Source organism: Podarcis raffonei, chromosome 3, assembly GCF_027172205.1.
Source record: "Podarcis raffonei isolate rPodRaf1 chromosome 3, rPodRaf1.pri, whole genome shotgun sequence".
Taxonomy (NCBI): Eukaryota; Metazoa; Chordata; class Lepidosauria; order Squamata; family Lacertidae; genus Podarcis; species Podarcis raffonei.
In genome coordinates this window covers 97,408,970-97,434,641 of record NC_070604.1, presented here as the reverse complement: position 1 = coordinate 97,434,641, position 25,672 = coordinate 97,408,970, and the positions used below count along the sequence as shown (strand labels likewise).

At 40.7% G+C, this 25,672-nt stretch overlaps 1 protein-coding gene across 3 annotated transcripts in view; it reads right to left on the bottom strand.

Annotated features, from left to right (window-relative positions):
• The window catches only part of USH2A (usherin), a 427,327-nt gene that overhangs the window by 87,746 nt on the left and 313,909 nt on the right, over positions 1-25,672 (bottom strand). For all 3 annotated transcript variants that reach the window (XM_053383154.1, XM_053383155.1, XM_053383156.1), the window contains exons 49-55: positions 23,235-23,403; positions 19,160-19,381; positions 11,051-11,274; positions 9,056-9,266; positions 8,768-8,965; positions 7,021-7,175; positions 5,990-6,188 (exon numbers count right to left, since the gene is read on the bottom strand). In XM_053383154.1, the coding sequence (XP_053239129.1) occupies positions 5,990-6,188; positions 7,021-7,175; positions 8,768-8,965; positions 9,056-9,266; positions 11,051-11,274; positions 19,160-19,381; positions 23,235-23,403 (1,378 nt within the window). The remainder of the gene's footprint in view (positions 1-5,989; positions 6,189-7,020; positions 7,176-8,767; positions 8,966-9,055; positions 9,267-11,050; positions 11,275-19,159; positions 19,382-23,234; positions 23,404-25,672) is intronic.

Below are 25,672 nucleotides of genomic sequence, written 5' to 3'. Positions count from 1 at the left end.
TTCTGCCAACTTGCAGTTCAAATGCACGTCAAACTGCTAGTAGATAAATAGGTACCGCTCCGGTGGGAAGGTGAACGACGTTTCTGTGCACTGCTCTGGTTCACCAGAAGTGGTTTAGTCATGCTGGCCACATGACACAGAAGCTGTACGCCGGCTCCCTCGGCCAGTAAAGCAAGATGAGCGCCGCAACCCTAGAGTTGTCTGCGACTGGACCTAACGGTCAGGGGTCCCTTTACTTTTACCTTTACACATATATCAACTCTTAGTTCCAGGGTCTAGCAGGATTTTAAACAGAACTTGCTGCTGTATTTTATACTCATTAATTGTGCATTGGAATCCATTCCAAAATACAACCCCTTCCCCTAGTCAGCATCAGTTTTATAAGTCATTTCCCATTTCTCTATCCTTAACTTACAATTACCTCCCATGGCTCCACCTTTATATTTCTCTGCATTCCTCTACCACAAAATATTTCAAGACCCAATTGCATCTTTGAAAATGGGTTATAAATATGTAAATATGCATTCATTCTAATGCATAAGTCTCGAAACGCAGTATCAAGGAGGGGAAAGACACCAGATTTCCTCCTTTTACGAGCACAGAAACCACTATTAGACTTCTGTTCACATTTTGTATTTTTCCTCTAATCTTCCTTGTCCTTGTCAGTGATGGGTCCCGCTCTTTCTTATCTCTTCTTCTCTACGCTTTGCAAAATGTTTTCATTAAACTAGTATTGTAAGTACTTTAAGAAAAACAATGCAATTCTATGACAAGGGGAGAAAAAATCCTTTGGGCAGAACCCTTTGTCTAAAAACGGTTAGATGACAGCTTCATTGTTGTTGTGGATTTCAAAATGGTCATACATACAGAACAGCAATGCACAACAGGCCCATCGGAAGGGAAATACAGTGAATGAATGAATGAATGACACCCAAGGCTTCAAGCTGCTTGCAAATTGAACAGGATGCAAAGCTTTGAAAAATAGAGGAGTCAGAGAGACAGTGTGGATTGTAACCTAATCATGAACTCGAAGAGAAGTGTGGTGGTGGTGGAAATCTCTATATACTTAGCATAAAAGCAAACGGGCAAAAATGATAGTTGTAGGCTAGAAAGGGAAAGACATGGATGGGAGCCAAACATTTAACAGTATTTCATGATAGAAAAGATTACTGTGGCAACAGATTATTTCAACTCCCCTAAAGGGAGTCATGTTCATTCAGTTTTAAAAGTAAACATTTATTAGAAAGCACTATTTATTTACAACCATTTAGTACAGACTGGAAAAAATGGTATAAAAAAGAAGACCGTATGGGTGGTTTTTCATTATTATTGTCCCAACGTCATAGATGGGAGAGAGCTGAATCTGGGGGGCAGCTGATGATCACCTCATGGGTATGCAGGAGAAGAAAGTTTTAAATGGGGGTCTTTCCACGCATAAAGATCACCACTTTGCTTTTCATTCGGGCCCTCTTTCAGGATAAGGCTTGCCTCTTTAGGAATTGTTTTGGAATGATTTGGTAGTTTAAATTAGCAAAAGCTGTTAAAAACAGAGTTGTCCTGCCTGTGTATCTTTTCTCAAAGGACAACAAAGAGACTAATGGATGGCCAATTCTGCCAAAATGTTTGCTCATGGGCATAATTCCAAAACCCATCTGGAATTTGTAAAGAAGGCTGAGTGAAAATTTTGCAATATATAAATAAAAACAAATAAGCAGCATTTCTTGAAGACTGCATATTCATTTGAATAATAAATTGGAAGAAAACATTGTGCATGCACAGGAGACCTTTTCTTCTGTATTTTCACTCACTCTTGCTCTCTGCTTGGGTTCAGATATAACATGAATTCATGGTTTAGCATCAGAAGCCAAAGCAAGCCTCCAGCTCATATGCTCCTCTGGCATGACCATAAAAATGAGATAAGAAGTTTCAACTTCCGTTTTTGATTAACCATAGTTTAGTCAGTTGTGCAGACTTTGCTGACCACCTCCTCACACTTGTGACAGAGGTGAAGAAGGAAGGCTGTGAGCCTGATGCATCTTGGTTTGGAATCATGTCTAAATGAGCACACACACACACCCTTCTTTCTTTTTAAAGTACTGCTGCCAAATCCTCAAACTGCTTTGTAAATGAGTGAGTTTAGAAAGAAATTTGGTAGCTCAGGAAGAAATCTGAAGACGAAAACTAATAATGTAGGTGTGAGGGCAGAAATCATACCTTTATCCCTTCAAATATCAGGCCTTGTTAAGTCCCAATCTAAAACAAATGCATGAGTTTGCTGTTCTCAGGATATTGTTGCATCAGTTTGCATATATTATCCCAGTCCAGGCATCCACAACTTTGCCCAATTTACAAATTTACTACAGTGAAACCTTGCATGGGAAGTGCCTGCATTGTTGCCACTGTTTTTGTCTAAAGAATATTGTTCATTAGATGACTAATAAATTGAAATAATAACGACAAACAAACAAATGGTTCATATAAGCCACAAAAGCTTGTGCCACAACAAACATGTTAATCTTTAAGGTGCTACAGGAATTCTTGTTCTGTTTGCACAACAGACAGCTATCCCCCTTGGGAATTTCCACTTTTGGGAAATTCTCTAACCATTTTAGTCACAAAATATTCTGCACAACATACAAAATATGTTCAATGAAAGGTATGTCAGTGGATGTGCCTGTTATGAAATAACTTTAGTAACACGGAGAGAGGAATCTTTTCAGAAATTCCATTATTCTGGAAGCATCTGAAATGCAAAAACAGACTGGGGAAATTGAATTCCTGTTCTTGCTGCTGAAGAGGGCAGTCTTAGCTTTCTTTTAATAGAATGCCCCCTAATTATTTTAGTCTCCCTCCCCATCCCCCCGCCCCCGCTTGCATTAGCAGGACCATTTGTAAAGGAGTAGTAACACAAAGTGAAACAATGCCATAACTGTCATCCAAATTGTTCTGTACAGAGTACTGGAAGTGTTCACTAATAAATGATATAAAAAGGTCTTTTATTGACAAGCTGCCATAGGCTGTTTGCATTAGAGAATATGAGAAGATGATGGCTGGTGCCCCTCGCTCCCAGTGGCATTCTACTCCATGCGATAGCAGAAAATGCTTCAGTTTACTTAAAGCATTGATAACACCTCTAAATAATTAACTGAGGACTTCCTGTCTTCAATTACTTAATGCTTTTTTTAACATCTTGAGAGGATTATAAGCAATTTATGGATTTCACATGACGAGCACATTCACCGCTATTCCCACAAAGCATTTATGGGATCATGTTTCCAAAGCTTTGATGTAATTAAAAATAAGCAGCGAGACAATGGTGCCGTGGCAAGGTGCAAGCCTCCTCATCTGCAATTTGTAAGGCACTCGGATTGAAAGTCTCAGGGAACGCTAATGCTACAGCTTCATTAACGTTCAACTGTTGCTCTGGGAACAGCAGAGATTTTTTGAAGATGAGAAAAATCAAAACACAGGTCCATGGGGGCCTGAAACGATGGCCAGTTCAAACATCTGAGATATGTGAAGTAAGTACAGTTGTTTTAGTGAACACCATGAATTTAGAGTGTAGTAATTATCACATAGAAAAAGCACCATTCCACCTTGAGGTGGAATAAAAGGCACTCTTGGCCTTGCTCAGTAAGGGGAGGTTCTTGCTGAATACAAAAAAAGTGCCATTGGAAGAGTGGGGTTGTTTTAACTAAAGCTACAGACAACAGAAATATTCATTGGCAATTGCTTTTGTTATGTACTGAAGTTCTCACCCTGGGCCAGCAGGGGGATACTGTAGATAGTTATGCAAATAAGGGATCGAAAGTGACATTCAGTGATTGGATAGTTTTAGAAAATTGTTACAGTTACATTGTACTGGAGCTCTATATAAGCAGGCTGACTGAACCCTTCAGTTCAGTTCTGTCCTGGCCTGTGAATAAACAAGAGCTGTTTGAAGAATCGCTGTGTCATCTGATATGTTCACCCACAACTTAACAGCTTTGGCAATTCTACTTCAGGACAAAGGAAATTCCTAGTCCAGGCCAGCATGGCAAACAGCAACATGAAGTGGATTGTTGCCTTTCATGCTTTGCTTTTAAGGTTGCCAGAAGCATAGATAGCTCAGTTGGTACACTGTGAGACTCTTAATCTCAGGGTCGTAGGTTCAAGTCCAACAATGGGTAAAAGATCCCTGCATTGCAGGGAGCTGGACTAGATGACTCTCCTGGTCCCTTCCAACTCTCTAATTCTATGATATTGCCAACCACCATTGGGAACTAACTGCTAGACTACATGGATCTTTGGTCTCAACCAGTGAGGCTCTGTCTAGTATTTTAAAGCCATCACTTAACACTGGATATTTATTAATTAATTGATTGATTGGTTGGTTTGATTTATATCATACTGTTCATTTTCATGATCCCAGGGCAGGTAGCAATGATTTAAAAGCTGTAACAAAAAATAAAAATCTAACAATTAGGGGGGGGGGTAAAACAGGAGGTGACAGCCATTATCAAGAGTTTGCGCAGCAAATACCAAACATTCCCCAACAACATTAGAGGCACAGATGCATTCAACAGAATATCCCTCATCAGTCCTCACAAAAAAGCCCAAGAGAATAAAAATATTTTAATTGGTATCGGAAGTTGGCTAAACATGACATTTCAACACTAGACTGACAATGTAATGTTAATAGAAGTGTATTGCAAATGTACTGCTGCTGCTACAGTTACTACTACTACTACTACTACTACTACTACTACTAGGCAGATTATGTAATACAGGGAGAACAGTAAATGTGTTTGTCCAATGACAAATTATGACTGTCCCCTGGACCAACATCTCAGGATGTGCCCGACAGTTTTGCTTCATCTTCATCAAAGGAATTTGGAAATTATAACAAAACAATTTTTAAAAAAATAACCTCACATGTATCCAGTGCTTTTTTTCTAAAAAAAAATGTTTGGGGGCATTTTCCTACTCATATTAAAATACTGCCCCTATGAGGCCAAACTTAGATTCAAAAAATGTTTAGGGGTATGCATACTCCTGCGTCCCCACAGAAAAAAGCACTGCATGTATCTATAATTTCAGATATTTATATGCCACTTAATATTCAGATATTCTTAAATGTAAAGAGTATGGCTGTGTGTGTGTGTGTGTGTGTGTGTGCGCGCGCACACACACACACACACACACTGTCTACAGGAAAATCACTGGTGTCCACTGCAGGTATGTAATACAAGGAGCATCCAGAGGTAAATGATGCACCACTGATAACCCAACATCTATAAGCACAAAACGCTAGCAACAAACAATACCCCAACTATTCATACAGATCTAAAAGAATGTAATTTGGGGAGGGGCTGATGGCAGTATCAAATCTTATGTTTCACATTCCAATTTGGAATGAGATAAGAGCATAATAAATCATATTGTTCTAGGAGACCAATATTAGGGGGGAGAGAGAGAAAATAGGTATTCATTTTCATGATTTGGGACACAGTACCATAAGGAGGAAATGTGATTATTTTAATCTTATGTTCAAAAGCTTCCACCCTCCCTCAGCATGAGGGCTTTATGTGGCATATCAACACGTGTTTCCATGGTGAAGAGTTTATCATGCCAAAACCATGTTGAGTTTACCACCCAAAGTTTACCGCCTTCCTACATGAACACATACAGCCCAATTCCCTGCAAGAAGAATACAGTATGGAGTGAAAAAGCTGGGCAGAAAATGTCTCCCAGCTATGCTAGATTTTCCACTTGCAAGGATATAAAAGTGTAGCAGCGCTATGAAACAGGCAACCTCCACCTAGAGTCTGAAATTGTACCATCTACTCTGGCACCTCAGGATTCCACTACATCATTCTATGTGGGCAAACCAAACCCCTGTCTTATCCTCAAAGGGACTTACCATCAAATATATAAGACTGCAACATTTAAAAAGTCTGAATGCTAAATAACCAGGGAGCATTTTGCTTAAAGAGCTTTCTATCCTTACCTGATACTGTATGCTGCATCTTGCCTGCAGTGTCAGTATATATAAGACCTTTCCCCATTTGACTGATCTGGTATTCTCGGATGATACCATTTGGCTTCCTGGGTGCCATCCAGCTCAAACGCAATGCCACTGCACTCAAAGCTGTAACTGTTGGTGGCTGAACAGTCTCTGGGACTCCTTGGACAGTGACTGCAACTACCTGAACGCACATGAATTAGACAGCAATTTATTGTAATAGTACAGAAGATACCTTGATCAATGAGAAATGTCACTTCTAGTTTAAAATGTTGTTGTTTGCTCTGGCATATCATTACCATGGCTCTGTAGTACGTTACTTTTCTCCCCTTGGTTTATTCCACACACACCCCAGCAAAATCTGACCTTGAATATGTTTACGCATGAGTCTAGGTGTACAATTTATCAAAGCAGATTCACAACGTTTTGCCTTCAGTCATAGCGCCAGGCAAGAGGAAAATCTGGAGAGCAGGCTGTCTTGCCATGGAACTCTTGATAACACCCTTCCATATGGTTCATCAGTGTCTCTGCATTTTAACAGCCTCATTTCTTTGGGCTTTTTATCGCCAGTAAACATTGGCATAAACTTTGATGCCACTGCTCCCCTTGCCACTTGCGGGGGTGCCATTAGAAAGAGTTGCTGGCCCTTCCTCAGCTTCCAATAGATTACTTCCTTTCGTGGCTGGCAGAGGGCCACTCATATATCAGCTGGTAAGAGGTGTTAGGCACTCTCTGCAGGCTGCTACAGACTGTGTACTATTGCGTGGTGGAAGGGAGGGGCAGCAAAGGTCTCCTGCCTGGTGCTTCCAGCTGAAGGAACAGATTGACCCAAATGGAATGAGAAGAAGCTTAGAAACATTGACAATGAAGAGAATATGTACAACAGAAAAAATAACAAGTAAATCATATCTGGAAGGGCCTTTCTGGATAACCAATGCTGAAGCTTCCTTGTCCAAATATATTGTTGTAGTATCTCCCCACAGCTGCTCTCACCCTCCAGTGAAGAATTAACCCACCTTGCTACTGTCCGCACAACCAGCAACAGTGCACGCACGCAGTTGATATGAATATTCCTGATATGGCTGAATACCACCAGTGTCTGTGAAACTCAGTTCCTTTCCTCTGAAACGCTCAATCCCATTTCGGAGAATAATGTAATGAATGATGATACCTTGTCAGAAGGGGGGAGAGGGAAATAATGTTTTTGGATTAAATATATACCAGGAATTCATGTGACAAACTATTTTCACAAAATATTATAAGGAAAGAGTCGTGCCTGGCAGCAGCTTAAAATCAGGGATAGTACTAAATTGTGGGCAGGGTGTGAGGGAGGAGAGAAGGAAAGTCAAAACAGGTACACATCCAACTAGAAAGTCTTTGTGACTTTAGGTGAAATTAAGGACAACCTAGCCTTGTTCAAACATAACATGAAACTATGGCTTAGCGCAGGCTTCCTCAACCTCAGCCCTCCAGATGTTCTGAGACTACAATTCCCATCATCCCTGACCACTGGTCCTGCTAGCTTGGGATCATGGGAGTTGTAGGCCAAACACATCTGGAGGGCCAAGGTTGAGGAAGCCTGGCTTAGTGTTACATGAACAAGATGGGGTCATGCACTCCTTCCTTCCATCCTTTTCTTCCTTCAGTATGGCTGTAAGGAGAAGGAAAGTTCTTGCTGCAGTTCAAAGCTACAGCCAAACCTGGACTTACTGTGGTTGGTCTTGAGTACAGTTTACTGAAACAAGCCGGCTTCAAACCATGGTTTATGAAGATGGTTTGTTTCAATAAGCAAGGGGTGAGCCACAGTGTAAAGTCGGGACAAAATACTTAATTACATTGCAATATATCACTCATATAACACTAAATCACCATTTAACATTGAATTGAATGAGGCCTGTGTGAAAGTCTTGTCAATTTGAACCTGGGGCATTCAAAAGAGGGGTTTCCTGTGAGCAAGTCTGAAAGCAGACCAAATCTAAAAATGCCTCTTGCATCAAATCATGTGGGTTCAAACATACTTTTTCCGATGCAGCACATGGCAATACTGAACAGTATTAGTCGCTGCAGGGTTGCAATAAGTTCGGTATTTGGCACTTGCAAACAGCATTTGGGCGGGAATCGTTGGACGTATGGCAGCCCATGTCAGAAGTGCAGTTTTTGGCAAATTTCATTTAAAAATAGCTCAAAAACTCAGGTTTTTAAAAATGCATTGGGGGGGGGAGCTCAACAACTTTTCATTTTTTGAAATATGGCAACCCTATTGTACAAACTATTCACTTTAAATTATCAATCTGCAAGTCATGACAATAAGCGTGTAAAGCATTATTGGAGTGTCCTGCGGAAGTTATGTGTGATAAATCTTCACCATATCAGCCTGCCACTTCTCTGCTGAGGGCTGTCTGGCTACTAATGGAAGACATATATGAAATGCAGGTTTAATCTCTCTGGAATCATGACAAATACATGGGTGATGAACTTAAGCAAAGTATTTATTATTCTATAGCAAGCCCATTGGGCACAAAAGCACTGAGGGAAAGGTGTGGCTCAGTGACAGAGCATCTGCCTTGCATGCAGAAGGTCCCATGTTCAAACTCAGGCATTTCCAGGTAGGGCTGGGAGAGACCCCTGTCCCAAACTCTGGAGAGCCACTACTCATAGGTGAAGGCAATGCTAAGCTGGTGGACCAATGGTCTAACTTGGTATATGGGTAGCTTCCTATGTTCAACTCTGTATCAGATCATACAATAGTTTTTATCAGAATACCATTTGGTTGCCGAGGTTCTTTCCAGCTTAGAAATATTATGTCTTCACGGTTATCTACTTTGGTCCACTGGGGTGGACTTACGCCTTCAGGCACATCTTGTTTAGTAGTAGCTCTGCCAATTTCACTTAATCCTCTTCCGTATTTGTTCCATGTGGCCACCCTGTACTCATATGTGACATGAGGTTCTAGTTTCAGATCTATAAAGAGAAAACATTGTCAAAAGACGACAACCAACTTGGACATTTACATGCAAATGTTGCCAACAAAGTAGATGAGACATGGTTTACCTGTGAATGAATATTGAGTCGGACCTCCAGTGTAGACCTTCTCCTCCAAAGTTGGGCATATGCCTCCATCTCCGTTCTTCTCTGTATTATCCCAGTAACTCTTTATCCAAGCACATATGTGAGCATGTTTGTCGAAGTCACATCGCCCACAGTATGCTGTTGCTTCCATGGATATAGGGCACAAGGTGCTAGCTTTGCATTCTTCTTTTACCTACAAAACCAGTTCCCAAGCTTTTTAGTCCATGTAAAAATGATCTAATCCAACACATACACCTTGCTTTCTCTTACACACATTCAAAGGCACCCCACGATACTAATTCTCATGCAGCCTTTCAGAGTCAAGCAAGGGCCTTATTTTATGTTCCCAGGCTTTTTAGTAATTTAAATCTTGCCGCATGTTTTCCACAGCTTTTATGATATTGTGGCTATTAGTTAGAATGGGTTGCTTCCACAGTTTGTCTTCCACACATGGAAATAACTCCTTACATCCCAGTGGAGAAATCCTGCTAGTGCGGGAGTGTCATATTTTCACAATTATCCCCCCCACCCCCACCCCACTTACCTTGCAGCCCCAGGCAGCATCTCCCTAATTGTTCTGGAGCAGGCGGCAGGGGGAGATGCAAGGGGAGAGAGGAAAGTGGCAAAAGTCACCTTACCTCCTCTAGCAGTATGAATGAAGTCTGAATCCAACCCTATGGTTTTTGTATTTACATTTTAATTACGGTATTCTTTTGCAAATTGCCAAGGGAATGTTATTATTCAGGGGTATAAAAGTATTGATAAAACATAAATAAATTACTATTCTGGTTTCTAGATCACTGTAGTCCACACTCACACCCAATGTGCATCCACCACAATCTGAATCCTTACTTTTTTTAGAACTGAAGATTCCTCCTTCACATTGTGACCAGTGAGAATACAAGGGAAGCACATGCATTTTCCTAAAATGATACTGATCCACAGATCTTGTTCAAAATTGTTTTTTTAACCCAAAAGAATTAGCACATGATATTCTGCTGTTGTGTGGAAAGCAAGGCACCCAAAATACAGCAATCCTGTTGCACAGTTCTAACATATAAGTCTGTGTGGAGCCCATCTCCCATAGCAGGGCTATGATTCTTAAATTGTAGTCAATGGGGCATTTTTAGCTTGTCTCCAAGACTAAGACAAAAACAGAGAACTACTGAAATAATTGAATACTGAATCGCAGTGTTTCATCTCATAACACAGAGCATACCCATAGCTATAGTGTCTACTCAGCACCTACCAGTGCTTGACCCTTCTTGTTCATTGCACACATCCAGCTGCATCAACTTAATGCCAACTTGTTCCCTGTCTCTGCCAAAGAACTCTTGGAACAGTAGTTTTGGGAAGGAGTTGACTAATGAACACAGGAAGCTTCCTTGTACAGATTCAGACCATTGGCCATCTAGTTCAGCATTGTCTACAATGACTGGCAGGCAGCTCTACCTGGCAAAGTCAAGGACTGAACCTGGGAACTTTTGGACTACCACTGGACTGCAGCAAATGAAACTGAGCTTTAATTTGGAAGCCTTCTCAGTGGCCTCCTATGTAGCAGCCATCACATAAAATAAAATTAGGGATCTGCAAAAATAGGATAGTAGTCTACGATGCACCAAAGTTTAAGACTATACGAAGTAGTGCCAGCAGGAATTAAGAACTGGCAACACAACTGAAGGTAGTTACACACACACACAACCCAGCCCAGTTGGAATACTAACTTTCAGCCCTTCGACTAATCTGAAGTGCTGAGCAACACATCACAAGAAGCAGCTAATCATTATTAATTCCTTTAGAATTCACTGCAATAACATCAATCATGGCAAACTCATTCGGTATTAATATGGATGTAATGTGAAAATGAATAATGCACACAGGAGTTTTTATATTCCTATTTTACAAAAATAGTTATGAACAATGTATTTCTCTTTCCATTGTCAAATCAGAACCACCAAGAGGTTTTCTATCAATTACCTTCATCATCATTCCAGCTGAAATCCTGTCAGAGCAAACATATTTCAAAGGATTATATCCAAGTCCATTACAACATTCCTCGCTCTTTGGAATAAGTTCAGCCTCACAGCATTTTAATGGCACTTGGTCATTCTCTTTAATGTGGGCTTTAGACTCACCACTGGAAGCTGAGCAGCATATGGTACTTGACATATTCACATATTCATGTCCACAACAGAACATTCCTGCAACAATAAAACATTATATATGAATGCGAAAAGGGGAGAAAGTGGGGGAAAGTACAGAGAATGCTATAAAATACAACATAAAAATGTCTGAATGAGGCAGCTACTGATACAAGGGAAAAGGTAACTAAAGTGGTACTTAATTTTGAATTTAAGATGACTAAACTGGTAAAGCCTTTGTTCAGAAGCTAATTCCAGTGATAAGGAAAGACATGGGCCTCTGCTTGCAGATACACTACAAAAAGAAGCTGTTAACATCTGCAGTGCACAACTACTTAAGCCACATGGTGTGAACGTTTGACATTTCAAAACAAAATGTAGTGACGACTGGCCCCTAAACCAGTTTCTTCACTCCTGTCGAAAAAACAAGAAAATAGGTTTGGTTCTAGAAATGAGTGAATTGTGACAAATTGCTGTGAACCTGCTTCCACGTTAATAAACAATCTGGAAGTGAGAAAGAAAAATAAGAGAGGAGAGAAGATGGGTGGGAATTGGCAATGAGTAGAATATTAAACTGGAGAGAAGCTGGTGATAGGAGGACAGCAAAGATTTAGAGGTCAAGAGCATCTGATGGGGAAGGGGTCCTAGGTCAACTGCAGAGCACACGCAGAAGTTTAATCTCAGGTTCAAAAGGATCAGGTAGCAGGTGATAGGAAGCAGCTCTGTCTGTCTGAGATTGGAGAGTCACTGCCCATTGGAGCACGTAGATAATACTGGACAAGATGGCAAAATAATTTTAATCGGTATACGCAGCTTCCAGTTCCCAAAGCCTTGCTAGAAAAAGAATGGTACCTGTGGGATACCCCCACCCCACCCCATCTGTCTGTCCCTCTCCAAAGTAGACAGGAGTCAGGGGTCTGAATGAAGTTTGTGTCTCTACTACAGCAGAGACTTCTTGGAGTGATACCATCTGGCTTCCCTGGGGCAGCTGTGTAATCATGTTCCATAAAATGAGGCAGGATACTATCAAGAAATAAATCCTGGGATGTTAGTGCATGTTTAGTAACCTCTGAACAGTAAACTGGATGAGCATACATTTCACAGAGAGGCTTCTCTTAAGATAATTATACTGCAAGGACCACCCTAGCTGGGGCTATAGCACAGGGTATAATTAGCTCAATGCGAATAACTGAAGAATTTTTGCTCATAGGGTTAGTTACGTTCAAATAACTGGGGGTCTGTAGGATAGTAAATGGTTTCATGTCCGGGTCAAATTTTTAAAGTAGAACTGTTCAATCTTACAAACATGCAGTGCCAGGCAGAGATGATTTATTTATGAGAGGACCAAATCCATCCTCCTATTCTGCCCATCAGTTGGATTCTATTATGAAAGTTTAATATTAAACATGAAGCACTCGGTATTGCGCTGACAATGGTGACAGCAGGGTGTTGTGTAAGTGAATTGTTCCAGACTTATCCTCCCTTTTCAGCCTCTGCCTTACAATACAGTTCTGTGGATCTAACGACTTTGTGCCATAGGATAATATCACACCCACCGATGGGTTATCAAGACCAACAAAGCAGCAGAGTCCGAACAATATTCTTGGATGCAGCATCCATCCCCCTGCCCTAGCACATGCCACAGGACACAGCAGTGTCTGTTTGCAGCAATCATTGAGTCTCATATGTTCAGAGGCTAAGCCTAACCATGTGATAATGAGTTGAAGTTTAATGTTACCTTCCTGTCCCCCAGCCAAGACTGTGGTTGCATCACATATTGTTTTGGATAGTGTTGTGTGTGTGTGTGGTTTTTTTTTTTTTTAAAGCAAATGCAAATGTTTTAGCTCAGAGCCACTATTGGCAAGCAAAGTAAAATGTTGATGATTAACCACTTTTATTCTAGGGGAGAAAAAGAAAGACGCATTCTTTCACCAAGAGTCTCATCTTTGTTTCACTGAATTAAATTTTTCAGCCAAGATTTCACTCACATAACAAGAAGTGACTCCCTTTCTAGTTTCTTTGGTAAACCATTACTTCTTTAATTATTATCAACCTTGTTCCAGCGTGATAAATTGCTAATTACTTAATACCCTAATCAGCGTTCATTCTTTGCACAGATAAACTGTGACAGCGCCATTAATTTAAATAGTAATTTCACTTAATGGCCAGAACGGCACACCAGATTTTTATGCAGCATTTTCTGAAGACTGCATCCATCACTGCAATATTCTGACATAAAGATGTCTGACGTGCACTAACTCACTTAGGGAGAGCAGATGTTGCCGAGCAGAGTTTGGTAGTAATTCCCATAGTGCATCACTTCAGCATGAATGAGCTGCAAATTCAGAAATAGACATTCCTCTGAAACCTCACTGTATAGCCTTTGACCTCAGCCTAATTTATCACATGTAGCACTTGACTCTTGAACCTTGACACTGAGAATGTACAGTTTAAAACATGCCTACAGTGGGGCAGTGGATGGGAAGGGAAGGGAAAATAGGCCCATATATTATTAATGGATTGATTTACCTTTCAAATACATCACCTCAATCAACTGCTTAAAGAGGGAGAATTGCCTTCCAACAAATTGTGCATATACAGACACACACACACACAAACAAATAAATAAATATGCATTTGCCAAAAATTAGAAAATAGAAGCATTTTCTGGAGGCATATGCAATGCTAAAATAAGCAGAAGGGAAAGAAACACACAAACCTCATTAAGACACTCCTTGACCTGCCAAGAATTATTTAATATCCCTGTAAAAATTCTCAGAAAGGTCCATGTACTGTAGTGCTAACCCAGCAAAACAGCAACATGATTGAACTTTGAAGAAGAAAATAAAGATTAAGGTGGCACGCTTACATTGAATGCTGTAGGCTTTCCTTGCAAGTAAGCTTGCACAAGGTTGTGCTGCATGAGGCCAACAGCACTCTCTCCACATTTACTCAGAAGTAAGTCTCACTGTGGGGACGCGGGTGGCACTGTGGGTTAAACCACAGAGCCTAGGACTTGCCGATCAGAAGGTCGGCAGTTCGAATCCCCATGACGGGGTGAGCTCCCGTTGCTCAGTCCCTGCTCCTGCCAACCTAGCAGTTCGAAAGCACATCAAAGTGCAAGTAGATAAATAGGTACCGCTCCGGCGGGAAGGTAAACGGCATTTCCGTGCACTGCTCTGGTTCGCCAGAAGCGGCTTAGTCATGCTGCCCACAGGACCCAGAAGCTGTACGCCGGCTCCCTCGGCCAATAAAGTGAGATGAGGGCCGCAACCCCAGAGTCGGCCACGACTGGACCTAACGGTCAGGGGTCCCTTTACCTTTAAGTCTCACTATGTTCAATATGGCTTACTTACAGGAAAGTGTGTTTAGGGTTGTAGGCTTAGTGTTTCATAACCAAATCAGAGAATCAGTCTTCATTGCGAAAGGCTACTTGAACTATTTCCTTCAACCAGAATATTATGGCTGGTTACTGTAACTGAATGTTTTATTTTGACATTATAAAGGGTGTTACTTAGGAAAGGAGAGAGTAAAAAATAACAATGACATTGCTTCTTGTTGTTATGGCTTCCAGTAAACATGGGAACATTTTGGATGGACTCTAAACAAACACAACCATGCATGGATGTTAATTCCTTGAGAGAATTCTGAACAATATGCAGTAATATAACCACCAAAAGAAACCAGTAGATGTCTCTGTCTGTGGTAGAAGCCTCTGCACTAGAAACAGAGGAAATCAGTGTTTGAAACTCCCATTGTTCTAGGCACATTTTGTGACAGGGAATTTCTTTAGCGCGAGCAGTTTCTGAGTTCTGGGTGCAGTACTGTGCCTAAGTTTTCAGATTAAAACTACAGGGTGGAAGGAAAGGAGGACCACTTCTAGCTACTCTCTGAAGACTGGGAAGAGATCCTCTTAAGAATATTTGGGGGGGGGTGAAGGCCTAGACCATGTGAAAAATGAACATAATATTGTAGCTGCAGTTCATTCATTTTCAGCTTTGTATTCTAGTTATAAAAAAATTGTGCCTAGACGTTCTGTTGTTGCACCCATAAACCTAGGTTTAAGGTGCCATTTAGCTCCTAGCTTTCATATCTGTTTCTAACACTGGAGGAAATAAAAGAAAACAAAGGTACAAAATAGGAAATCATACATTTCCAATTATACATGGAAACAAAGCTTTTCTTTGTGTCTCCCTCAAAGAAGCAGAATAGCTCACAATGAATTATACCGGCCCAACCTGCTTTCCAAACCCAGGTCTTCGGTTAGACTTTGCATATTCAGAGGGTCATATTAAATACACAGTTAATACTATGTGTAAGAAGAGTCATTTGTTTTATGACAATCTGATGCTGTTTTTATTACATTTGTTCAATCACATACATTTTTAATGTGAACCACCTTCCTTGTCCTAAAAAGCTGAGTAAAAATATTTCAAAAATAAATAAATTTGAGACAGAAGATGTTTGTACTCAATAGATATACATATTAAAAACTGAGGTTTTTTCATTTGCATTGAATTTTGATTTGTTTCTGGAAACAATTCAGAGTGCTAATTATTATTACTTATAAAGCCCTAAGTGGCTTAGGATGAGGTTATCTGAAGGATTGCTTCTTTCTGAATGAACCTTCCTGTGCGCTTCAACTAACTTTTCCATGTTCTGCCACCTTCAGAGGTATGGTTACTACAGCCACAAGGATGGGTCTTCTTAACACCCAGATTATGGTACTCCCTCCTGAAAGAGGTTTGGTTGATCCTCTCCCCCTTTTGAGTTTTAGATTGGTAGCAAAGACTTTTGGCCACACATGCTGTGGCACAGCATTTTTTAAACCAGTTGTTTTATGTCCCTCTCTTGGTACTGCTTTGATCGCTGAAGTTGATTGCTGTTTTTATTTGTTTTACTGTTTCAACTGTAATTGTTGTGTGTTTTTCCTTTAGAAAGGCATGCTGGGGTAGAAATCTTGGGGACCAAAAGGCAGAGTTAACATTTTCTAAAATAGATAAACATGCAAATTAGTGAATCTCTGACTAAAAGGTATATTGCTTTTAGTCTACCTGTACATGCTGAAAAGCCACTACTGTGCCTTTAAAAAACAAATTCATGTTGAAAAGTTAATGCACAATATGCAAAGCCTGAAAAAGCTAAAAAAGAAAAACATTTTTAAACCTTTTCCATCTACAAATGCATGAATTTGAGAAAAGCAGTTTAAGAACACATGTATCTATCTATATACACAATGAAATGAAGAACACGACTTTCATCCCAAGGTACCTGTATTACACTCCTACACAACTCATCTGCCCAGAGAGAGTAGTAAAAACATAAATGCTACCCCAGCAGTTCTCTTCCAACAGCATCTGTTAATTCACTCCATTTATAAAATACATATTGACAAAGACAACTGAACTGGGACCAGGGAGATTTGATTTGGTGTGAGAAAGTCAATTCAATGTGATTTTGTTAAAGGGCTCCTGCAGGCAAATAAAAAGAGTTTAAGTAATAAAGTACATAAAGAGATGCTTTACGAGCCAGCCCTTTCTTGTGGCAGCCACACAATGTGCTGCTATAGAAAGGGACTTGGTTCAGGAGAAACATGAGGATAATGTGTTATTCCTGCATCGCTCGGAGCTGAGGTTTCAAATGCTGGTGGGGTAGGCACCCGTCAGTTGATCACAACAATGTTGATCAGTCATTAATTTATCAGGGAAGGGAATGTAGGGGAGACAACTACTTTTATTTAATTGTCATTTATTTGTTACACAGCTGCCAGCTTCTTTTATCCTTGTGGCAGCCCTGTAAAGTAGGCTAGATATCCAGTTCCATGGGAGCTTAAAGCTCACAGGGAAAGCTGGTAGCATTCCATCAAGCAGTGAACACACAGAAACAGGACCTTGGACAGCTACAAGATTGTCTGTGCAGGTAGTTAGAGCCAAGTCTTATGTAGGGTAACCAGATCTTCTTTTTTAAATAGATTTTACTGAAGTTTGAAAAAGAATACAAAGGTTAATATCAAATATCCAATACCTTTTTAAATCAAAGATTAAAAATTAATCAAAATAAATACACAAACCAAAAAGAAAAAAGAGAACTTCCAATTCTTTGTCCGTCAGCTATATAGAGAAAATTGTTCAAAGCATACACTCCAAGATAACACGCAAGAATTCAGCTTTCTATAAACAAATATTTTCTTCAATCCTCAAACCATAAGTTCCTTTTCCTTTTTCACGCAAAGCGTCTATAATGTGCTTCCAATCTTTAGTAAATATCCACAACGGTTTTTCTCTGATTAAACACATCCCAGCTAAGTCCAATAATTTTGACAACCATTCCTCCATGGTAGGCAATGATGAATTTTTCCATCTTTAGGCATATAAAAGTCTGCCTTCTGTGATCATGTATTGAGGGTAACCAATCTAAAGTGTGGTGGGCTTCAATCCTCTGGAGGAGTTTGCTGGCTGGTTAATGGGCTCTCGTCTTCTTTTTTAGCTATTTATTTATTAAATTTATATCCTGCCCTTTCTCCCAAAGGAGCCCAGAGCAGCAAACACATTAATGTTAAAACATCTAAAAACAATTCCAATACAGATACAAACTGGGAAAGATAAGGCTATAAATGGCTGCTATCCATGATGGATAAGTTCTGCCTCTATGGTCAAAGGCTACAGTATGCTTCTGCATACCACTTGCTGGAAATCACAGATGTGGTGAGTGTTGTTGCTCGTCACAGATCCCACACTGGTATCTGTTGGCCCTGTGAAAACAAGGCTATTATGCATATATCAAGCATTTGCTTCAAGTAGGACATAACTGCACAATTTTAATTCAGAATTTGAGTGCAGATTATCACACTGAATGCATATAGGAGAGCAGTGGGTCCACACCCAGACTGTATTATTCAGCCATGAAACTCACTGGGTGATTTTGGGCCAGTCTCTTTATCTTTTACTAACCTAACCTACCACATTTACAGGTTGGGAAAGAAAAATGTTACTAAGAAATACAATAATAAACACACAGAGAGAGGCTTAGTGATAAAGCAGGTTCAAATCCCAGCATCCTTAATAATCTCCATCAGTGGTAATTCATGGAAGGTAGAAGTGTAGCAAGTGGGTGCAATCTTGTTCCTCCCAATTTGCTTTCAGTGAAGCACCTTTACAAGACCAGAAATACATAAGTGGAAAAGTGAAGAAATGTGCTGCCCCAGTTGGAGTACATAGCATTGACCTAGGTCAAGCAACCCCAACCTGGTACCTTTCAGATGTTCTACAACTCCCACCATCCCTGAAAATTGACTATTTTGGCTGGCGCCTGAAACATCTGGAGGGCACCAAGTTGGGGGAGGCTGCCCTAAAATGAGCAATTGTCTGACTCAGTGAAAGGCAACTGAAACAGATTTTCCTACAAGTGTGGTGCCTATGGAGTCCTTTACACTGAGGCAGGCCTCAAGCTAGCAGCAGAAAGCAGTAACTTAAAAGCACACATCTGTCTTGTTTTTAATGTTGCCCATTATTCTCGCCAGCCTCTTTTGAACAATTTAGTTCCACAGGGGCAGAGCACCAAGTGTCTTCTAAAAGCAGTTCAGTATCCAGGTTTCTTTTCTTCTATTAGATGGAATACAGTGGTACCTCGGGTTACATACGCTTCAGGTTACATACACTTCAGGTTAGACTCCGATAACCCAGAAATAGTGCTTCAGGTTAAGAACTGTGCTTCAGGATAAGAACAGAAATCGTGCTCCGGCGGCGCGGCGGCAGCAAGAGGCCCCATTAGCTAAAGTGGTGCTTCAGGTTAAGAACAGTTTCAGGTTAAGAATGGACCTCCGGAATGAATTAAGTACTTAACCCAAGGTACCACTGTAATCATTTCGGAAAGACTAACCTTTCTTAAGTTTTTAATAGCAAAAAAAGAGAACAGAGTATATTTCTGCAACAATTTAAGAGAGTACCTGCAGTAGGTAGATGGATTTCCCCCTTTTCTTCATCACCACAACAGATCAGTTCTTTGCTTACTATTTGTCCCCCACAACATTGCTGACTGAAGCCATCATGGAGAGATCCACCACAACATATCTGGTTCCCTGATGTGGAATAAGGAATTCCCCGGCAGCAGGAGTCCCCAATCCCAACAGAGGCCCAATTTTGTTCTTCATCCGGGCAGCATACTTCTCCTGTAGATTTAAACATAGTATGGAAATCTACATAATCCATTCCATTATTTGTTGATGTTGGCAGTAGCAGTAGTAGATTAATATTATTTACGCATCAGCATCAATGTACATAGAATGGTATGGTTTAGCATAAGCAAAGGGATTCTTAAGCTTTCAATCTAACATTTGACAGGGTAGCAGATAACAAAGGAGAGGAAGGACAAAAAAGGCAAAGAATGGATGGGTGCAAATACAGTTATCTGCACATTAGACTATTTCAGTGAAGGGTGAAAATGTCCTTGCATGTTAAGCTTTTAGCTAAAAGTGTAAAACATTAGAAGGAAACACCTATAATATCATTCCTGTCCAACAGGTTTACAGTATCACAAGCAGGTTAACTGTGAAGGAAAAGGACAGGGCTGGTGGACAAGTTAACAAAGATGAGAGAAAAAAGGGCTAGGAAAAAAGGAAAGGGGGATTGGTGTGGCTGATGGAGGAAGGCTTTTCTGTCAAAAGAGATGGCCCATGCCCGTATATATAACTTCACAATTGCTACCATGCACTACATTTTGCCTGAGAGCATTTTTGCAATATCTCCCATGTTGAAGAACCTCAGATACTATAGCTAGGAGAGACCCTGGATTTCTGGGATTTTGTAAACTTTTTAAAAAAGCAAAATTCTTTTTATTTGATATTACTATGGTTTTCAAATGGTGTTAATTCTACCATGAATTATTAAAGCCCCTCAAAGCAGGTTTCCAAGTTGTACTAGATTGGGCATGTACAAGCTAGTGATACTACTTGTGTTGAAATGAATCATTGCTATAATACCGCACAGGGCACCTAATTATAACTGCTCTGGTTCTCCATTTCTGAAAATTCTTTGTTGTAGTTTCGTCGTCTCTGACTCTTCGTGACCCCATGGACCAGAGCACGCTAGGCACTCCTGTGTTCAAAAATTCTTTAGGTAGTCATTTTCAGGAAATACAATTGTACACACATCCAAAGTCATGCATGCTGTAGTCCACATGTGAACCAGCTATCTTTCACTTAAGTTTTCTCTTCAGAAGTATTCTCCATCAACTATATTTGAATCTTCTTCAAATTTAATATGCCACTTGGAGATCTATTAGGGGAGCTGTCCAAAACCACTAGTGTGTGCATGCAATCTGAGGCATAGGTCACCTTGCTGGAAGCTAGGTACGATGTTCTCAGATGACATTCAGGAAAGAACATTGTTCACTTTCTCCACAAAACCCCAGGGAGAGAGAGAAGTGTGATGAGCGCTAGCATTATTTACTTTATTATAGTTTGGAAATTCACCCCTTCCCATCTTTGCTTTGGGATTCATATCCTTATCTTCTATTTCCTCAAAGATAACACTACCACTCCTTTCCTGAGTTCTAAGCTTCATGCTTGTAGCAAAGGACTTAAGTTCATCTCTCACATTATTAAAAGTGGCCAAACAACATCTGGAAGGCATGCATGCCAAGAGTGCCCTGTATAAATATCTTTATCAAATAAAGTCAATAATAAACCAAAAAAGACATGAGCAAACCTTTGGAGTGTAAGAGATATAATCAGTTTAGATACTTAACCACATTTCTCTGCTCTCCTCAGAATCTAATTTCATGACTGAACAGAGTAAGGCCTTCAACGGGGTATGTAAGTTACATCAATTGGAAATAATACAGATTTTTTATATATTTTTATTTTATAAAAGGACCATTAGACATAAGACACAAAGGATCAGTAACCTTCTCATTAACCTCTCAAAATGGGATCCATTCCAAGCCAAGCTTGAAAATGTTTTCTCTCTGAAACTACCATGCAGTCTTACCAGTTAATTGTTATCCTTATCAAAAAATGACCCACATTAACATTTCGCTTGGGGTTATTAGCATAATTATAAAAAGAGAGAGAGGGGGAAAGTGACCAATATTGTTCTTGTTGCTGCACTTAAGAAACAAGGGGGAAGAAGAAAGCAGAAACCACATCTTTAAAAAAGCAACTGCTGGCAAACAGTTTAGAAATATTCACCGCTTGAAACTCAACAATTGCCAATTGAATTTGAGCTTCTTTTAGAGACAAGATGGTTTGCATCACTGTACTTTTCTGTCCTTATGTAAACAGCATTAAGCTAGTTAACAGAGACCACCGGATGGGTCTCGAGGTCACAGACAATGATCTTCTTATTTTAGTACATTGAGATTAATGAGACCACCAAAAGACTCTCCTTTATTGGGACAGCATTTTTTCCGCTTTTGGATGACATCATGGGAGGCATTCTAATATTGTGATATATGAATGACTTCTGAAGGCACTGGAATTTAGGATGTGCTGCATAGCTTGGCTGAAATTCAAAGTACTTCTGAGCACAGGGAGTGTTTGCCAACCCATGGGTAATGCAGTCAATTTAGCTGCTGACCTCACAGTTGTCTGCAAAGAGTTTTGTGCATTAAACATCCGGTAGAAATCTTTCTTTGGGCTACCATACTCACCCTATTTTAAAATGTGTCAAAAACCTAATTGCAAATAATATTAAGAGGGTTTCTCAAAGGAAAAAAAATATGTTTCTTTCTTGGCAAGCTTAAATTTGGAAAAATGTATCATGGAACAGATTTCATACTATACAGCACCCCTTTTTCCAGAGTACTTAGTGATTCTGACAATATACAATAAGGAATGTAATACTGGATCTTGATTCCACCCCCACGCCCTTAAATATATACAGCTTTTAATTAGGAATTGGGTATATGTCTATATGGACGCGGGTGGCGCTGTGGGTAAAACCTCAGCGCCTAGGACTTGCCGATCGCATGGTCGGCGGTTCGAATCCCCGCGGCGGGGTGCACTCCTGTCGTTCAGTCCCAGCGCCTGCCAACCTAGCAGTTCGAAAGTACCCCCGGGTGCAAGTAGATAAATAGGGACCGCTTACCAGCGGCAGTGGCGTAGCGTGGGGGGTGCAGGGGGGCCGGCGGCACCGGGCACAACATCTGGGGGTTAGGGTTAGGGGGCGCAAATCCACGGGTTAGGGGGCGCAAATCCACGGGTTAGGGGGTGCAAATTACTTGCCTTGCCCCGGGTGCTGACAACCCACGCTACGCCACTGACCAGCGGGAAGGTAAACGGCGTTCCGTGTGCTGCGCTGGCTCGCCAGATGCAGCTTGTCATGCTGGCCACGTGACCTGGAAGTGTCTGCGGACAGCGCTGGCTCCCGGTCTATAGAGTGAGATGAGCACACAACCCTAGAGTCTGTCAAGACTGGCCCGTACGGGCAGGGGTACCTTTACCTTTACCTTATATGTCTATATGGGCAGATAAAATGGAGCTAACCCATTTTCTGCAGTGTCAGATTGCACTGTGAGGAGAAAAGTCACACTTGGAAGCCATTCTATTTTATGGTAAGCCATGCAGTGAGCTTGTTATGGGGTGGTGTATACATGCAATAAAAAGATAACTAGTTTAGTATGTTGTGGTGAGCCAAAATATGCTGCAAGTAACTTTGCAGTCACCTGCTCCCCACTAGAAGTAGATGGAGTGAGGGTTACTGGCCCAAGTTCTCCAAGTGACCATCATGGCTCAGTGGAGATTTGAACCCATAGTTCCTCAACCAACACCAAGCTCTCAATTCTCATCCTGTTCACATATTCAGCCGTTGTAAAGCTATTTAGGTAACAAATGCCTAACACACAAGTGTGTAGATACTTTATGTATTCATCCATTCAACAGTGTCATTATGAGCATAGAATGCTTTTCCAATATTGGGCAAAAATCACAGCACTAAAATTTACGCACAAATACAAATTCATTCTTCTGAAAGACAACTGTGCAAATTTGTTATGTCAAATTCTTGCATTATTTCCCCCCTTACCTGCTAGTACTCTTGTGTAATAGCCACCACAACACTGATGCTCCGGTTGCACAGCATGCACCTGGCCGCCACAGCAAACACCTGATGTATTATGCATAACTGGGATGTATTTGTCTTCACAGCACCGGAAACCTGGTGTATTGTTGTGCAGAATCCCATTACAACACACCTTAAAGTATTTAAAAACAACAAGGACAGAGACACGATGTGTTAAAAATATATTTCCTGCAGAAAACAATCAGAAGGGGAAAGTATGTATAAATCTAAAGGAGATATAATGGCTGAAAGTCATGCCGTGCCCTCTTGTTGTTGACCTTTGTCGGTCTTGAGATACAATGGAATGGATATCCAAGGGTGAAGTCAAACCGCTGTGTTGACAACAGCAAAGTGACTTTCCTGGGGCACAAGCCTGGGCAGTATGTATGGAGGTCCTGGACTGTCCAGACAAACACCCCCCCCCCAGCCTCACTGATGTGGTCCAAAGGAAAGTGGAGCAACACATTTGGCACCAGCTTGGCTGCAGGAGTTACTGGAAGGAGGCGCTAGTGCAAATATAGTATACAGACAGGAAAGAAATGCAAATTATCTCACCATATTGTAGGTGAGATAAGTGCCTGCTCAACCTTCTGCCATGCTGCTAATTTTTGATGGGCAGCTTCAAGACCTCTGCCCTCCCTCCTTATGCTTCTTACCATTAAACTGGACTTGGGAAGGACAACTCTTAAAAGAAAGAACTATCATATGCAGAGTTGGACATATGACCACCATACAACCTGCATTGATTAGTGTTACAATTCTTGGCCTTCAAGCATATTTTACAATGATGATTTCTTCATTAATATAGATGTTTTTTCAGGAAAGTTTAAGATTTTTGATGCTGAGATGTTATCATGATTAGAATGTATTTCTTATTTCTGGATTTTGGAAAGGACGTGTCTGAATTAGAAAGCTATAATTATACAAATCAGGGTTTCCCAATGCAAGCACCTGTGTTGTTTCTTAAATTTATTTTTTCCTTTGTGGCATATGATCACTTCTTTATTATTATGATTCTTCAAATACACTGATCATAATACACATGTGTGTGTGTGTGTGTGCGCGCACACACACACACACACACACACACTTTCTCCTTGAAGCAAAATTCGCATGGAAATGATTTCTGAATAGGACTTAACTGAAGACTTCTTTCTGGCTATTGTTGGGATGAATTAGGGTATATTCTTGAACAACCAAATAATTATTTGTATGCTTGAACCTGTGAAAGCAGGCTAGCATGGTATACACGTGACACATACTGAACAGCAAGTTGAGTCATTGTAAAATGCAATCTCTGAACTTACATTCATTTCATTTTACAAGGAACAGTTGTTATTGCTAGATCGAAAAGGTGTTTTCTAGTGTAGCACAGGTACATAAAGGATACCTTATTGATCTTTTATTTTTATTAGTGGTCAAACAAAACTACTCACATAATTTCGCTTTCATTTTCAAGTGGAGCAAAATCTCTCCCAAACAGATATAAAATTGTCCATCATAGTTTTGCACACTTGCTGACAACCTTTTAAATATCAAGTTCTACCTCATCAAAAGGATTCCAGATAAACATGCAGTGTGAAAAGAAAAGTTCAGCTGTTTTTTTATTTTATTTTTAACAAAGGGTGCCTCCAGAAATGAGGCCTGATGAAGCATTTCAAGGCAATGCTTGGAAAGGGGGCACTTACTGTGGCAAGTACTAGTGATGGGAGTAAGTCTTGTTTTCATTAACCCCCAAAGAGAGTGAAAAACCAACTGTAGGGCTGCATCACTCTGTTCCCTCCAAAAACATCCCAAAAGGTCACAAAATGTTCAGCGGCTTGGGGGTGGGGGTGGGGGGAAATTATCTCCTGTCAGAAATTCAGCCAAACTTGTTTCAGTCAAGTTCAATGCTGCTCTAATTTTCACTCTTGGTTGCAAGCAATAATGACTGCTTACCCAGTATTGGAGCGGGCAGAGACTGCAGCCCATCGCAGAAGGACCTCACCTTTGTGGAGCAAACAACCCCTGCATGGGCCAGCCACTGGGAATTCCCACTTGGCCAGCCACAAGGGAGGTCAGGAAAGCCCACTAGTCACTAAATCTGAAGTGGCCCGTGTGGTAGGCCAAAGCGGGTGGAGCTTGGATGTGGAGTAGTTTTCACTCTGGTCTGCCACCCGGAAATATATAGACTGGGACTGCAATCGACCAAAGAGTAGCTCTCCCTCCCACACTGTTATGTTGTGGTTGTTTGTATGCTAACCCCCTTTCCCTTCCTTCACACCGCCTAACTGACCTTGCTGTAATTTATTAATGGTTGTCACATTCGGAGCCAGGAAGGAATTCGCCTGGAAACAGATTGGCCCCATTTGGAAGTTTTGCCTTCCTCATAGCAATAGCAACTTTTGGCAGATAAGGCATTG